At 33.6% G+C, this 18,560-nt stretch overlaps 1 protein-coding gene across 3 annotated transcripts in view; it reads left to right on the top strand.

Annotated features, from left to right (window-relative positions):
• Positions 1 to 18,560, top strand: part of GPM6A (glycoprotein M6A) — a 313,639-nt gene that overhangs the window by 276,866 nt on the left and 18,213 nt on the right. For all 3 annotated transcript variants that reach the window (XM_012770713.2, XM_012770717.3, XM_012770712.2), the window contains exon 3: positions 3,276 to 3,432. In XM_012770713.2, coding sequence (XP_012626167.1) covers positions 3,276 to 3,432 — 157 coding nt within the window. The remainder of the gene's footprint in view (positions 1 to 3,275; positions 3,433 to 18,560) is intronic.

An 18,560-nucleotide genomic window follows, 5' to 3' on the forward strand; every position in this document is an offset into this window, starting at 1 on the left:
AATCAGTAGCATTGCCATATACTAATATTAATAACAGTAAAGTTGAGAGACAAATCAAGGACTCAATGCCATTCACAGTAGCTACAAAGAAAATAAAATACTTAGGAATAAACTTAAACCAGGAGGTGAAAGATCTCTACAAGGAGAACTACAAAACACTGATGAAAGAAATCATAGATGATACAAACAAATAGAAAAACATTCCTTGCTCATGGATTGGTAGAATCAATAGCATTAAAATGTCTGTACTACCCAAAGGTATTTACAGATTCAATGCAATTCCCATCAAAATACCAACCTCTTATTTCAGAGATCTAGAAAAATAATCCTAAGCTTCACTTGGAACCAAAAAAGAGCCTGAATAGCCAAATCAATCTTAATCAAAAAGAACAAATCTGGAGACATCACATTACCAGACTTCAAATTATACTACAAGGTTATAGTAACCAAAACAGCATGGCACTAGTATATAAGTAGAGGTATAAACCAATGAAACAGAATATAGAACCCAGAAATAAAACCATTTAGCTATAACCAACTGATGTTTGACAAAGAAGACAACAAAATACACTGGAGAAAGGATGCCCTAGTCAATAAATGGTGCAGGGAAAATTGGTAGTAGAAGAATGAAACAGAAACAAATTTGTAGCCTACACATTAATTACCCAATGGAAATGGAATTATTATAGCAAAACTTTGTTCCTTCTTCACACATTATAGCATTTTTAGTTCACTAAGTACAGTTATTTTAAAAATAATGGAACAACAAATGCTGTTATTTGAGGTATATAATTTAAGCAGATTGAAAACTATTCAAATTACAATGGTGAATCTTAAAGCTTATCAAAAAACTTACTGTTGGTGCTAGTGTACTGAAATTTATTTAAGTAACTTGACAAGTTAAGTTTGAACCATAAAGGGTATGCCTGTGACCAGTTTTAATTGGGAAGGAAATATGAGATACCTAAGTAGATCTGCAGGATTCACAATATTATTTTCTAAGAAAATTATATTTAAGAATGAAGAGCTTTTTGTTCTCTGTTTTTATTCAAAATTAGGTTTGTATGTGAAACTCATTTATTTTATATTTATTATTTCAAACATACAAGCTATATTTGGCATGGTATCATCTTGATTAATAATGTTGAAATTTGGGAGTTAATTTTGTTAATGAAAAACATAAGAATATTAGTGAAGCCCTTTCTTACATGCGGGTGTCAGAGCTGGGCAAAATAGCACTAGACAAACACATGCATACTGCTATAAGCTATAGATGATTACTCATTAAACATACAGTCATTTAATAATTACTTCCTGTTCTTTTCATGTCACAGCTTTTTATTAAACACTGTCAGACACCATTCTAGGTGTTGATATAGCAGAGAGTTAATATAAATGTTTAAAATCCCTGCCTTTATGAAACTTATGTTCTAGTAGTGATGTCAAAAAAATTGAAATAAAAACGAGTAAATTTATTAAAGTCTTAATCCTGAAGGAAATTAGTAATTCAAAGGAAGATTGGTGGGTTTACTGAAAGTGTAAATTTATATAATATTCAACTGAATTCTCCCGCAGTCTCTATAAAAATACTTAGCATCAACAGGCACTTAAATATTGGCACTATCATAACTTTTAGGTTAGAATGTCATGGCCTCTATCAAAAGAAATATATGTGGTTTATATATTACAAATATCATAGATGATACAGCAGTTAAATAACTGTTGTATAGCATTTGGTTGGTATTAGCTCCATTATCTGCATTTCACTGACATTTTTACATCTCTGACTATATTGCATGTAAAATGTTCACTGGTTATGGCAATAAATAATAATAAATGTTAATGTAGTATTTTTAACTCCAGGCTACCCTTATGATTATGAATATTCCTACAATTTTAAAATATATTATTTAGAGTATATGCATGGAATACATGTTTTCAAAACATGGAAGTACAAATGGAATCTTAATTCATAAATGGGCAAATTGTACTTTTTAATCACATTGAATATTCATTTACTAGTTACAGAGCTATGGAAAAGAATTATCTATTTTTTTTTTTTTTTTTTTTTTTTTTTTGAGACAGAGTCTCACTTTGTTGCCCAGGCTAGAGTGAGTGCCATGGCGTCAGCCTAGCTCACAGCAACCTCAAACTCCTGGGCTCGAGTGATCCTTCTGCCTCAGCCTCCCGGGTAGCTGGGACTACAGGCATGCGCCACCATGCCCGGCTAATTTTTTTATATATATATCAGTTGGCCAATTAATTTCTTTCTATTTATAGTAGAGATGGGGTCTCGCTCTTGCTCAGGCTGGTTTTGAACTCCTGACCTTGAGCAATCCGCCCGCCTCGGCCTCCCAAGAGCTAGGATTACAGGCGTGAGCCACAGCGCCCGGCCAAGAATTATCTATTCATATATCCATCTGTTATCTATGTATCAGTTATGTGTGTGTATACCCTTTTATATTTTCTATGTAAATATTTTATTTTAGCCACATGGATTTTTTTTCATTGGGCAATTTATTGTGAGAAAAGGAAGAGTACCTCCCCACGCTTCTACGGAATTATGCTATAAGTTGGCTTAGGCCCAATTCCATATAATATCATTAATGATTATACCTAAAAGACTTAATTGTCAAAGTTATAATTTATCTGTAAAACCACATATTTTTCATTATAGACATTACCATCAGCAAATATTAATGATGTTTTATGGGAAGTATAAAACACAACTATAATTGACTATTTATAAAAACAAATGTATAATAACAAATTATGCCATTTTATGTAAAATTTCTGCATCATTCACCGTAAAGCTTCCTCCCTCTTTCAATGTAAATTTTTAAAAATTATGTGTTTTTAACCAATATACATAAATCTTTACATTTGCAATTCTGTCCTAATTTAAGAACTTGTATGATGATTATCTACTTAACAAGTAAATAAACAGCAAACTCCTTTAGAAGTACGATTTACTGCTTATTCAAGACTGTATTTTTATGAACCAGAGAAAGGGGGACACTTGAAGGGAAGAAAAAGAAACCTACAAACCTGAAAACTCCAGATGCCTTGTCAACAAATATTGGAAGTGGCAGAACAAAATTTATATATAAACATTAGACATATAAAGCAAAAATGTCTCTAAATCCAACCTCCATTATGGACATAAATATTCTGTATCGTTCATTCCAAAAGAACCATAGGTACATGAGAGTCAGTTTCTACCGACCAGCAATAAAAAGTTAACAAAATAAATCCTTTTATCTTTTCTCCCTCAGGATTGACATCTTTAAGTATGTGATCTACGGCATCGCAGCTGCTTTCTTTGTGTATGGCATTTTGCTGATGGTGGAAGGCTTCTTCACAACTGGCGCCATCAAAGATCTCTATGGGGATTTCAAAATCACCACTTGCGGCAGATGTGTGAGCACCTGGGTATGTTATGTCTCTACATTCAGTGTGTGATGTGGATCTATTTCAATAGCACACAGGTGTTCGCATTCATCTCCCAAGAATTAAAGTATTTCTTAACAGTTTTATTTCTTCCTATGATGGCTATCTTAAACCTCAGTAATATTATTATCCAAGTTAGGATTATTCTTTGTGAAAATTTAGTTTCAAATTCTCAAATCATATGCAGTCCAATTAGTTTTGTTTCTAGAGGCAGCAGGGTTCCCATATGAAATAACAAAAAAGCTACCTGAAACTTATAGGCATTACATATGTCTGTCTCCCATGTAAACACGTCTCTGTATTGTACTGTAAATTTGGGGGCAACTAAATCATGTAATTTCTGTCTTCTATTGACTTAAGAATTTTATTAATTTCTGCCTTAAATCTTTATTGATATATTTAGTGGTAAATCAAATTTATAGTCATACTTTAAAGTTAAGCAGTGCAGACAATGTATATATCTCTAGTAATGCACAAGAGTGGTGAAAATTAATATGGTTGAAAGTACTTTTGCATTCTTATGCAGAATCATTTTTCTGTAATGAAATGTTGAAGCTTCCATCCTTGGCAGACATGTTTTGCTTTTTTGCTTAATGTTACATAAGAACATACGTTTGGCCAGCCATGGTAGCTCACACCTATAATCCTAGCACTCTGGGAGGCCAAGGAGGGTGGATCATTTGAGCTCAGGAGTTCAAGATCAGCCTGAGCAAGAGCAAGGCCCCATTTCTACTAAAAAAAAAAAAAAGAAAAAAAAATAGAAATTAGCTGGACAACTAAATATATATATAGAAAAAATTAGCTGGGCACAGTGGCGCATGCCTGTAGTCCCAGCTTCTTGTGAGGCTGAGGCAGGAGCATTGCTTGAGCCCAGGAGTTTGAGATTGCTGTGAGCTAAGCTGATGCCACTGCACTCTAGCAATAGTAACAATAGTCTAATAAGATGGTTTTCCTGAGTTGTGGGTATTTGTAGTTGTCTCTGCAATGATTTCTTGTAAGACTCATATCTGTTTTGGGACAGCACTTACTTTGTATTCAAAGAGGTAAAAATATGTGAGTGTGAGCAAAACTGGAATTGGAATAATGTGACTAATGGGCTTTAAGCTGGGCTTTATCACTTAAATTATTTGGATCAGTAATATCAAATTATAGATCTTGGATTAAAGAAAAATAAAATATGGATATTTAGTGGGCCAGTTGTCAGTGACACCTACCATTTACTCTAGTAAAAAGGCCTGTTCTGATTTTAGATTCATTTCTATTCTGCCAATAAAGTATAGTAAATTCAATTAACAATGGGCTTTTCTTTATATTGGAATAGTATCATTATAATGCCACTTGTGTGCGTTAGTTAGTAAGTCACTAATTTCTCTGGATCATAGTTTAGTCATTTCCAAAATGAAGATTATCTCTAAAGCTCCTTCCAGCTCAGAGAATCCATGATAAAGCACTACTGAAATGATGAGAGATCATGGGTCTGGAAGCACATTTTTACAACCAAGGAATAACCCTTTGCCAGAAAGAGTGCTGCCAATTATGTTGTTTCATTCAAAATTGGAAAATTATAATAAAAAAAAATCCAGAAGAAAACTCATATCTATGTGTAGCCATTATTTGCCTGACATTCAAGCATCTTAAAGGTATCTTGAATAAGAATTTTTAAAACGAAACATGAGCCACATTTTTTCTATAATAGTAACAATTGTGTCACCAGTCCCACCGAACAGACCAGAAGGGTGGCAGCAGCTGCGTGGGCTCCTCCAGAGGCTACACAGCAGGGAGCAGCCCACCAAGAGGCCCTCGCCTACTGCTGTGACAGCCCCCTGCTACCCAGGAATGCGCAGAACCGCAGAAACAAGGCTGAGGCTGAAGTTGAAACCACATTCTCTTGCATTCTGCAGAGGCAGCAATGCAGTGGCTGAGGCCTCTGAGTTGTGCCCTGGCTATGCCAACATGGAACTAGCCCCACAACCTGAGAAGGCAATAGTGGTGGCATCAGGCAGCACTGCAGAGCCCTGCAACCCTTTGCCTTCCCCATCCCCTCTCTTCACCTTGCTCATCACTCAGAACTTATACTCCATGGGACCAGAGGGAGAAAGAAAGATGTGTATTCCAGCCTCTCCTGCTATTACCTTCCACTTTTTCCTATTTCCATTCTGCTTCTTTTTTATTTTTCAATTTGTAGGTGGATTGTATTTTACTGTCTACCTCATGTTCAATGAGTTAACATGCTAACTTGTTTCACCTGTCTTCCTTACCTTTAAAGGTGTCTATGCTTTTAAGTTATATTGATGCCTTTCTACTTGGAACACTGAATAATACTAAAGGGTGGAATCATTTTGTTTTTTGTAACAACTATATATGAAAAGCTTTCTGAATTAATATAAGACTAACAGAAACTTTTTATTCTATCCCTGTTTCTCTATCCTGCATAACATGTAAAATGGTTACTAATTGAAACTCTATCAGCATGAATGCAATTAATTTTAAAGCAGCATTGTGTCACTGAATTGAGAATGCTAATCAATATTCCCCATACTTAATGAATGCCCTTGAAAGCATAACTTCATCTGCATTATGTGTTTTCTCTCATGCAAGATCAAGTCCAATTCAAGTTCATTTCAAAATGTTAGTGCTATCATTTGAAATCCAGTATGTGAGGAAAATAACACACAAAGCCACAATATTAATTTATCTAGGTAAGTATCATTATTAACTACTTTATGTGAAAGGTTATTAAAATATCTTTAGTAACAACATTTATTTATAGTAAATATTCAATAGCACCAAATTGAGTACAAACACATTATTGAATACATTACACCTGAACTTACTAAGTTTAATTAATGCAGAAATATTTACTTCCTTTAACCATTTTCCTTTTGAAATTTTATTTATTTTTTATTATTTTTATTTTAGCATATTATGGGGGTACAAGTGTTAAGGTTACATATATTGCCCATTCCCTCCCTCCCCCCTCTAGTAAGAGGCTCCCCCAAACGTTGCACATCTCACTCATTGTGTTTGTATATACCCATCCCCTCCTCCCCCCTGCCACCTGCCTGACACCTAATAAATGTTATTCCTATATGTCCACTTAGGTGTTGATCCATTAATACAGATTTGCTGGTGAGTACATGTGGTACTTGTTTTTCCATTCTTGAGATACTTCACTTAGTAGAATGGGTTCTAGCTCTATCCAGGAAAATACAAGAAGTGCTATATCACCATTGTTTCTTAAAGCTGAGTAGTACTCCATGGTATACATATACCACATTTTATTAATCCACTCATAAATTGATGGGCACTTGGGTTGTTTCCACAGCTTTGCAATTGTGAATTGTGCTGCTATAAACATTTGAGTGCAGGTGTCTTTTTCATAAAGTGACTTTTGATCTTTTGGGTGGATGCCCAGTAGTGGAATTGCTGGATCAAATATGGTAGATCTACTTGTATTACTTTAAGGTATCTCCATACTGCTTTCCACAGAGGTTGAACTAGTTTGCAGTCCCACCAGCAGTGTAGGAGTGTTCCTATCTCTCTGCATCCATGCTAACATTTATTGTTTGGGGACTTTTTGATAAAGACCATTCTCCACTGGAGTTAAGTGATATCTCATTGTGGTTTTAATTTGCATTTCCCTGATGATTAGAGATGTTGAGCATTTTTTCATATGTTTGTTGGCCATTATTCTGTCTTCTTTTGAGAAGTTACTGTTCATGTCCTTTTCCCATTGTTTGATAGGGTTGTTTGATTTTTTTCTTGCTGATTTTCCCGAATTCTAAATAGATTATAGTTATCAGCCCTTTATCGGATGTGTAGCTTGCAAAAATTTTCTCCCATTCTGTGGGTTGTCTGTTTGCTCTCTTGACAGTTTCTTTGGCTGTGCACAAGCTTTTTAATTTGATCAGGTCCCATTTATTTATTTTTGTTGCTGCTGTGGTTGCCTTTGGGGTCTTCTTCATAAATTCTTTGACTAGGCCAATGTTTAGAAGAGTATTTCCAACGTTTTCCTCTAGAATTCTAATAGTTTCACACCTAAGGTTCAAGTCTGTTACCCAGCGTGACTTGATTGTTGTGAGAGATGAAAGGTTTGGGTCCTGTTTCAGTCTTCTGCATGTGGCTATCTAGTTTTCCCAGCACCATTTATTGCATAAGGATTCTTTTCCCCAGTGTATGTTTTTGTCTGCTTTGTCGAAGATTAGTTGGCTATATGAGGATGGTTTTATATCTGGGTTCTCAGTTCTGTTCCACTGGTCAATGTCCCTGTTCTTGTGCCAATAACAAGCTGTTTTAATGACTATAGCCTTGTAGTATAGTTTGAAATCTAAAGTGACCTACAGGGTCAATGCAATCCCTATACCATCATCATTTTTCACAGATACAGAAAACATAGTTTTACGTTTCATATGGAACCAGAGAAGACCCTGTATAGCAAAATCAATCCTAGGCAATAAAAACAAAATAGGAGGTATCAATTTACCTTTTGAAATTTTAAACCAAAAATATTTATTTTATTGCAACTTGGGAGCATTCAGTGTGTTACATTTTGAGATCTGAGGATATTTGTTGCACCCATCACTAATTTTCTCATTTCTATAAATTTCTCATTGCTACCATGACACTATTATACATCTCAGAGTTTATTTATACTTATTATGACAGTTATATTTTTAAATGAAACACTTTTGAAGTAATGCAGTTCTTAAATTTACTACTCTTTGTGGAAATTAACATGTTTATTTTCCATAAATTATGTGTTCTAAGACTTAAGTAAAACAAAAGCTTTTGATAATGTATATATTAGTTAGCTAGGGCTGCCATAATAAGATACCACAAACTGGATGGCTTAAACAGCAGAAATTTATTATCTTGTGACTCTGGAGCTTAGAAGTCTGAGATCAAGGTGTCAGTAGTTTTTTTCTGAGGGCCCTGAGGAAGGATCTGTTCCATGTTTCTCCCCTAGCTTCTGGTAGGGTGGTGTTAATTTTTGGCATTTTAGGCTTGTAGAAGCACTACCCTAAACTAGACTGCCTTCATGTTCTTCATATGGTGCTCTCCCTACATGTCTTTGTCCAAATTTTTCCTTTTTTATAAAGACAGCAATCATACTAGAATGGGGTTTACCCTAATGACCTTACTTTTAACTTAAAAAAATAACTCCAAATAAAGTCACACTCCAAGATATTGGCAGTAGAACTTCATCATATGAATTTTGTGATGACACAATTCAACTCATAACAGTGCATCTTATTATTACAGCAACATTATGCCATGCTCCATTTTTGAAGCAACAAAATTGAGTAGTTACTATTGTTGCCCTGTTTCACAGATGAAGAAACACATACGGGTGTCTGTAATCTGACAATCCCAAATTCGAAATGCTCCAAAATCTGAAACTTTTTAAATGCCAAAATAATGCTTAGAGGAAATGCACATTGGAGCATTTTGGATTTCAGGTCTTTCAATTCAGTATGTTCGACCAGTAAGTATAAGGCAAATATTCCAAAATATGAAAATATCTGACAGCTGAAACACTGTTGGTCCCAAGCATTTTGGATAACAGATATTCAACTTGTATTCTATTTGTTTATTTTTAAATAGTCTTCCAGTTAACCTCTGCTACCTATACATTTTGAACACAGCATATTAGACTAGTATTATACTCTATGTAATCATCTTTAAATCTGTTCTTTGTCATAACTCTTAGCTCATTTTCTTAAGTTAAAGCCAAGTTTTAGTACTAGTAATAAGTCTAGTAATAATAACAAGAAATGTTTGTTAGGTGCTTACATATGCCATTCCCTGTATTTTGCAGTTTACAAAATACTAAGGCATTTAATCTACAAAACAAAACAAACAATGTGAAGTAGACACTAGAGTTACCCTCACTTCACAGATAAAGAAATTGCCAGCTAGATAAGTTTCTTGCTCAGAGTACGTTCTGGGTGGTGGAGCCGGATTTGAACTCAAGCATCTGGTACAGAGCTCATGTTGCTAACCTCATGATCAGGATTTGCCTTGAGTGTTTGTGGTTTATTTGGGCTACTTTAATAGGATAATTGCCGGTTTATGAAGGTCCTTTTTAAGTCACCAGCCATTTTCTGGTTTGCATCTTAGTCACATCTTTCATTGGTAATTGGACAGCTTCTTCATTACAGAGATATCCTTACTCAAACCTTTGCTTTTTATCAACAATCATGAACTGTCTCTTTTTGCAATACAAGGATGCTCTGCAGAATGTGAAGGAACTCAGTAGTCTAAGATGCTTTTCTATAACTAAGATGTTTTTGATGATTATCTCTAAGGAATCCTGAGGTCTAATACTATGAAGTTGACATCAAGGAACTCTACATTCTATACTGTCCCTGAAATTTGTCTTTTAAAATAAAAATATACAAACAAACACATAAAACACTTTTGAATCCAAACTGCCAAAACGTAATCCCTAGAATAAGGCCTTGCCTCTCTCTATGATACTCCAAATCTAACATGGGAAGGCAACATCATTTTTTCAGATTATAAAAATGACCTCTAGTTTGTCAGTAGTAAAAAAGGGAGGGGACTATATGCTGCTTCAGGCATATAAATATAACATATTTAAAAACAATGTTTCAAAAAGCATTGCATTGTGAATGAAGGAACTAGGATTTTATTTGCTGCAAGTATCTGAAGTAGATCCATATCCTGCTTCAGATCTGAACTTTGTAAATACTAGGACAATGGTCCAATCTCTGTGTAACTGTTAAGATATTAACTACACTGGTCCATAAATTATAAGAAGAAACCAATCAAAACTCTTTTTCCTTTCTGATGTCTAATGTAAAAGTTGATAGAAATTTTCTGTTAGCCACAGAAAATAGCACTAGGAAAATGGAAAAATCTGTTATAAAATGCAAAGCATCTAGTGTTAGATTTTTAAATGCAAGAGATGCATAGGAATTAGAAATGGAAAATTGATAAAATGTTTGAATCATGTGAATGCTTCTCAGATCACCATTGTGATCTGAGAAGTTGTGATTAGAATTCATTCAAATAAAAATAACTCCTCAAAATGTTAAGCAAACATTTTATTTTGTTTTGTTTGTTTGTTTTGGTTCTTTTGATTCTTCAAGTCATGATAAATAGTCTTTGGCTAAACTTTAAAAATAATTTGTATAGTCTCATATCAGATTGTCCTAGGATATAATTTCATGTCATTTATGACTCATTATATTTTCATAACCCTAAAGTTATTTTTAAGTAAACTTTTTTATTTTAGAATAATTTTTGATTTAATAAAATGGGTGAAGATGGTACAGTTTCCATATAAATCAATCCTAGTTTGCTCTATTACTATGTTAATATGTTACATTTGTCACAATTGATAAGCTAATATTGGTACATTATTATGAACTAAAGTCCATGCTTTTTTTAGGTTTCTTTAGTTTTCACAAAATGTCACTTTTCTGTGCCAGTATCCCATTCAGGATACTATATTACATTTAGTTGTCTCTCCTTAGGCTACTATGAATTGTAGTGAATTGATAGTCACATGGTAGATTACCTTGACAGTTTTGAGGAGCAGTAGCTAGGTATTTTGTAAATGTATCTCAGTTGTAATTTGACTGTGGTTTGGGGTTACAAGGAAGAAAACAAAAGAGAAAATGTTGTCTTTCTCATCACATCATCTCAAAGTTGTCTAAAGTACTTTCATTGAAAAGGAAAAAGTAAAGATATGAAATAACACAATATCTGATCTATGTTTTCCTAAAGAGAGTAGTTCTGTTTTAAATCTCATTAAAAAAATCTATTTTTATCCTAATTAGCTTGTGTGTAGCAGGATAACAGTCTACGGACCTCTGTTTTCTTTTTGGAGAATACTCAAAACCAGTTTCTGATTTAGTTAATACAAAATCTTAGCGTTCGGTGCCCATTGTAAATATCTGGGGAAATACCTCATAGCTTATGAATTTTAATTTCTACCTACAAAAATACTCTAGTTTAAATGAAGTCATTTGGAGGTATAAGTTTTTCAATCAAACTTCATAATGAAACTAAATATTCATCTTAAAGATAGCAAATGTCCTCAAATTTATAGACTCTATGAATCCCAATGTGATAGTCACTCACCTTAACTGCTGCCAATATGATTAACCTTAATATTATATGTTTGTATTATACTTCATAAATAGAAATAATTTTTAATATTGACTTAATTGAGCTCAAAATATCCTTTTAATGTGCCAAATATTCCCAAACATGTAATATTAATAATTATTATTTAAATAGGCCACTAGATGAGGAATTAAATAATAATCATGGATTACAAATGGTCTGTTAAAATATCGGCTTATTAATAGATGCCTTTCTTTTCCAACCAGGAATTTTATGCCACTGTGCTGGGAAAAATCTCTATGCAAAGATATTTATTTTAAATTTTTATTTCAGACAAAAACCTAGCAGCTATATATTTTTTGGACTTTGTCTTTAAATCAGCAACATTATACAAAATGAATGCTTCACAACATTTTTAAGACTCAATTTCTTTGTCTCTTTTTCTCATTTTGAGATTAATTACTACTATAGTTTATATTTTAAGATTACTTTATGGGGAAACTAAGTATATTAAGAATATAAAAATTAAAAGTTCACTGAGGAATTTCTAAACCTAGTATTATTATAGTGGGATCATTGGTTAAAAACACATTTGACTAATGTGCTTTTTTTAACAATATAACTGGTATTAAAATTATGTTATTAGTACTCACTAAAAGGAAGTTTCCTCTACAGTAATATTTGCTAGAAAAGCATATATTCTACTAAACTAATGATGCTTTTATTTTTATATAATTTGACTTTATTTGAATTTTGTTTTCAATTGAAAAAGTAAAATCCCTTTGGTTCAATTTTCTTAGGATCTATTACAAAGATGACGTGCATACTGAGTACTGATGACTTATAAGGGAACAAAACGGCATACCTGACTCTAGGGAGTCCTAGTCTAGTTGGGATATGTGGGAGACTTGCACATGAACATGTAAGCATATTGATGAGTATACATATAATTTATAGCATTTACACAGAGAAGAGATGATTAAAATCTGTGATAGAGAAGTGTTGTTGAACAGTATGCCTAAAGCCTAATACAGTACACGTTGTTGGCACACAGGAAATTTTAATTACAATTATGCATCATGTAAGGTTTTGGTCAACTAGACCACATATACAGCAGAATATAATATCATATTTTACTATACCTTTTCTGTGTTTAGATATGTTTAGATACACAAATACTTATCATCTTGTTACAGTTGCCTACAGTGTTCCATGCAGTGACATGCTGTGTAGGTTTGTAGCATACACAGCTACAATATGTTAGGTGTGTAGTAGGCTATGGCATCTAGGCATCTAGGTTTGTGCAAGTAGGTTCTTTGATGTTTGCACAAGGACAAACTCGCCTAATAACACATTTCTCAGACTATATCTTCTTCATTAAGCTGTGCATAACTGTATTAACAAATTAGTCAGCAAATTGATCTGGGGTTGGGAGGATGGAAAGAAGCTATACAAATTGTGTGGAGGGTGCAAATTAAGGTGAAATGTGTAGAGTGCTGCAGTTATCCATGTGCTAGATCAGGCTGGAGAGGTAAGCAGGCACACAACCCTGATGCTCAAGTTAAGTTCTGAAGTATTTGAACTGGATTTGTTGAGTGAATGACATCAATTGCAAAACATTGCAATTAGTTTTTTTTAAGTAGACTTTAATTTTTAGAACAGTTTTAAGGTTCACAGCAAAATTAAACAGAAAATACAGAAATTCCCATATACTTCTTTCCTCTACATATGCACAGCCTCCCCACTATTCAAATCCCTCACCAGAGTGGTACGTTTGTTACAATCAGTGAACCCACAGCAACACATCACTATCACCCAAAATCTGTAGCTTACATGAGGGCTCATGCTTGGTGCCGTACATTTTATGAGTTCTAGTAAATGTATAATGGCACGTAATGTACCATTATAGCCCTCAAATTTCTCTGGGCTCCACCTATTCATTCATCCCTCCCCCTTAACCCCCGGTAACTGCTGATCCTTTTACTGTCTTCACAGTTTTGCATTTTCCAGAAAGTCATATAGTTGGATTCAGACAGATTGGCTTCTTTCACTTAATAATATGCCTTTAAGTTTCCTCCAAGTCATTGCATGATTCGATAGCTCATTTTAAGTACTTTTATTTTCTTGATTGATTTAAACTGGCAAAAATCGTTTGTATTTATTCTGTATGTGTTGCTTTGAAATATGTGTATGCATTGTGGGATATCTAAATCAAGCTAATCGACAAATGCATTACCTCACATACTTGTCATTTTTTGTGATGATAACACTTAAAATATACTGTCTTAGAAATTTTCAAGAATACAATACATTGTTATAAACTATAGTCACCACTGTTGTGCAATAAATCTCTTGAATTTATTCCTCTTCTCTAACTGAAATTTTGTATCCTTTGACCAGCATTTTCCCAATTCTCCCCCTCTCTATATATACCTTATTTCCTTTTAGCACTGACTATTTCATTGTCTGGATGTGCCACGGTTTATTTATCCATTCATCTACTAAGGAAAATCTTGATTGATTCTAAGCTTTGGCAGTTATAAATGAAGTGCTATGAACATCTGTGTGTAGGTATTTACGTCAGTTTTCAACATCAGTTTTCAACTCATTTGAGTAAATAGCAAGGAGTCCAGTTGCTGGATCATATAGTAAGAATATCTTCAGTTTTGCAATAAATTGCCAAACTCTCTTCCAAAATTACTGTACCATTTGTATTCCTGCCAGCAATAAGAGTTCCTGCATCACAGTTACTTTTGCACTTAAGAAAAATACCTCTGATCACAAATAAAGAATGAAATGAAGAAGAAAAACACTTGCAGTAGAGAAAATTTATATTTTTTTACTCTAGTGTTTATGTTTTTACTACTTAATGATTGTTATATATAGTTATCTCCCCACCATATTAATTCCAACTGCATGAGCAATGATTATTCTTTTAAAGTAGTCTGTATTTTAATTTGATCATGTCATTTGTAATTTAATTTAATGTGATTATTTTTTCCAGTAGCTGTTTGGCATGCCCTATTTATATATTATACTCATAGGATCTATTTGGGTCTGTCCTATATTTCCTCCTGCTCTTTCTACTGGTTGGCTAAATATGGTTTTAAGCGGCAAAGGAAGCAAAGCACTAATAGTTGAGAATGGGTGTGAGGTGGTATGTGGATGAGTGGTTGTGCCTCAGCTGTCATTTCCTTCCATCAGAACCCCAGAATATTCTATTGGATGGTATAATTAATCAGAGGTAAATTTAGATGTTTTCTTCGGTATGATTTACTCCTTTGTTTAGATAAGACATATCTTAATAGTATTAAATATATTAATACTTGTTATTGTTTTGTTACTTTTTCTGGTTCTTTAAAATTTTTTCCTATCCCAGGTCTGAATGCAATTTAAAAAACCCTTTAGTCTACATAGTTCTATTTTATTTCTATTGGGTATACTAAGAAGTATTCAGGAAACATTTGTTTCTAACATTTTGAACACTGGCAGTTCTGAGTCAGTAATAATCTCTCAGTGGTTTGGTATATGTATTTGATACAAGTGGTGCTCTACTGCGTTTTTAGCATCATATTTCTAGGAAAATATTTACAAACTGAGACCACTTCTGGTGTTTCTATTTTTAACATAATTATATATTAAAATTAACCATACTTTAATTCATATATTTATCACTAGGGTCATATTTGGTTGTAAACAAACTTCATGTCCATGTACTTCTTTTTAATTTTGCTCTCAAAAAAATCTTTTTCACATTTCTTCATCTTTTCCAAGGAAGAAGGGATCATTATTTTGTAAGATCTTGAGATTTGTCAGTTAAAAAATGACATTTGATGCTCAATAATGCATCATTGTGAACAGTTCACTTTTATAAGTCATATTTTTATTTATCAGCTTAATGTGTTTAAATTCAATAAATTATAGTGATAAACACATGATGGGTGTATTTCCAAAGAGAAGAGCCTCACATTCATACCATGCTTCACTCAACAATATTAGTTCAGTATCTACCGTTTCAGTCACTACTCTGGGTGTTAGAGATAAGCAGTGAGTACAACACAGAGAAAGTTAAATATATTTCCTTATCTCAACGCAAGAGCTCCTGCTTTGATTTCTATTAGCTTTTACTGGGAATAAAATAAGTCTGCACAACATGATGCAATAAACTTACCAAGAGAGCGCTTGCCTTTCCGGTTTTCATGGCTATCAGTGTGTGCTTTTAGACATTATGTAGACCTGCTACATTGGTTGTTTTTGGATATTTATGGAATATAATAATTGGTTTTGATTATTTTATTGTTCTTTTAACTACTTAAAAAGAAAAACATCCTTGAGTATTTTTCCACTTCTGCAAACGAACATACACAGCAATGCCAAGGTTGTTATTTTAATGACCTGATTTTTTAATTTTTTTGCTGTTTAAAAAAGGTATCTCATGTGACATGAATTAAGATTTTATACCTTTACATTTAAGGTACCATCTTCTCAGCTCCTACACCCACTGTCTGAATATTCTCTGTAGCTTTATCCCTGTAATCCAGTATAGGAAAACGGACTATTTCACAAATTGTTGTGAAAGGGATCATATTTAACAACTGAGATTGAAGTCTTTAATCATTTCACAGTGACACTGGTGATTTTTTTACTAGCCAAACCTCACAGTGAAAATTTAGATCATAATATTATTAGCCATTTACATGTGCTCATGAATAAATAATTAAAATAATTTGGAGGGGTAGATAAATAGACTTTATTTTTTATAACAGTTTTAGGTTCATAGCAGAATTGAGCAGAATGTACAGAGATTTCCCATAAAGCCCCTTCCTCCACACATATATATCCCTTCATTAACAACACCCACTCCACCAGAGTAGTACACTTGTTACAACTGATGAACCTACATTGGCATATCATCACCCAAAGTCCAGAGTTTACATTAGGGTTTACTCCTGATGTACATTCCATGTTTTTTGGCAAATGTATAATGACATGTATCTACCGTTAGAGTACAGAGTAGTTTCACTGCCCTAAAAATCTTCTGTGCTCCACCTATTCATCCCTCCCACCCCTGTAACTCCTAGTGACCACTGATTCTTTGTACTGTTTCCATAGTTTTTCTTTTCCAGAATGTCATATAGTTGAAATCATACTGTTTGTAGCATTTTCAGATTATATTTTTCATGGAGTCATATGCATTTAATCATCCTCCATGTCTTTTCATAGCTTGGTAGCTCATTTATTTTAGTGCTGATTAATATTCCATCCTTTATCTGGATGTGCCAGTTTATCCACTCACCTATTGAAGGACATCTTGGCTGCTTTCAAGTTTTGGAATTATGAATAAAGTTGCTATAAATATAATATTCTTTAAACATTTTTCTGATCACGACATGCTTAGGTAGTTTGGGGCCATAATGATGACAATGATGATGATGATGATGATGATTACATATATTCAAGTAATTTGCATAATGACTTAGTAATCTGCATTAAGCTATGCACTGTATAATTTCCAGAGCCAACTGTGTTCAATATTGCTAATGCTTTTCCACTTTGCATTTGGAGTGATAGTCTATTCAAGTGTTCATTTGCTTCCTTTTGACCTGGTATTTTCTAGCCTTAGTGTTTAGATTTTCAACCAGGAGCTATTTCCTTCTCAGAGACCTTGAGAAATTTTGGTTGTACAAAAGGCATCTAGTGAGTGGAGGCCAGGGACATTGTTCAAAAAGCTTGAAATGTGCAGGACAGTGTCTATAACAAATCATATTCTGGCCCTAAATTTCAATAGGGCCAAATTTGAGAAACACTGAGAAATTAAGCTCATGTCTAGCACTTTACTCATGAATTGATACTCACCCATGCATTGGGCTGTTTCATTTACATTAGTATGCATTTCTGGCTTATTATCTCAACTGGTTTTTTTTTGTTGTTGTTAACTTTAGAATTGGCACCCTGTCAAGTCCAAGATTAAAGATCAAAGAAGCCTTCACGTCAGGTGTACTCATGAGATCTTCTGTGACTAATACAGAAGTTCTTAACACTGCATACCCACTGGAATCACCTGTAGAGATTTTTAATATATTGATATAATTAGTACAGGAAAGGCCTGAGCATCTTTTTCTCTCTCAAATTAACCAGATGATCCTAATGTGTGGCCACAATGAAAATCACTAATAAGGCTGTGGTCCCCTGGGAAATGTCTACCTAGTGAAGCTTTTCAATCACAATATCTCTAAGCTCTGAGCTCTGTCTCTGCCTTTCACAAAATTGAAAGATGTTTCCTTTTGTTGTTAAAGTGAAAACATGATAGGATTTGTACTCTTTAAATCTATTCCAAGATGAGAAAATATAATTAAATATATTATTGCGAGATATGAAGTTCCGAGCTTAGATTTAGCAAACTATTTTTATATCCTGTGCCTTGAAACAGTTAATGAGAAACAATGACCTGAGACCAACCTGATAATATATTTTTGGTTATAAAGAGACTTTGAATATATCAAAATATTCATTTTGTTCATTTCACTAAAGTTTAAATCTGCCTTATCTCTGAAACTATTCATTATATCGTAACATTCCATTCAATATGTGGCATGTTTTTTAGTGGTTAGTTAATTCATAGATTCAGATACTTGGAATCAAAGTCAGCTGGCTTCTTTTCCTCAAAGCTGCTGACTTCTAAGGTGTTATTTTTGTCTCTCCTGGTGAATATTTGATAAAGTTGCCACAGGAAAGTCTATAGCTCAACAGAGTGTGATTTTCTTGGATATTAAGTCTAAGTTCTTGGTAGTTCAGATGAAAAACCAATTACCTTTTAAATCATTTTCAAGTTAAATACACTGTAATCTCAATAGCTACCATAATCAAGAAACAACAACATGTGCCTTCTTCCAAAGAATATGAAAACCTTGCCTCTTGCAGTCCTGTTAAAGTTTCTGTACTAAATATCAGTGATTGGAATATCCAGGTTGACATCAAAACAATAATTGTATGTTGTTTTATTTAATTTCAAG

Source organism: Microcebus murinus, chromosome 15 (assembly GCF_040939455.1).
Source record: "Microcebus murinus isolate Inina chromosome 15, M.murinus_Inina_mat1.0, whole genome shotgun sequence".
Classification (NCBI taxonomy): Eukaryota; Metazoa; Chordata; class Mammalia; order Primates; family Cheirogaleidae; genus Microcebus; species Microcebus murinus.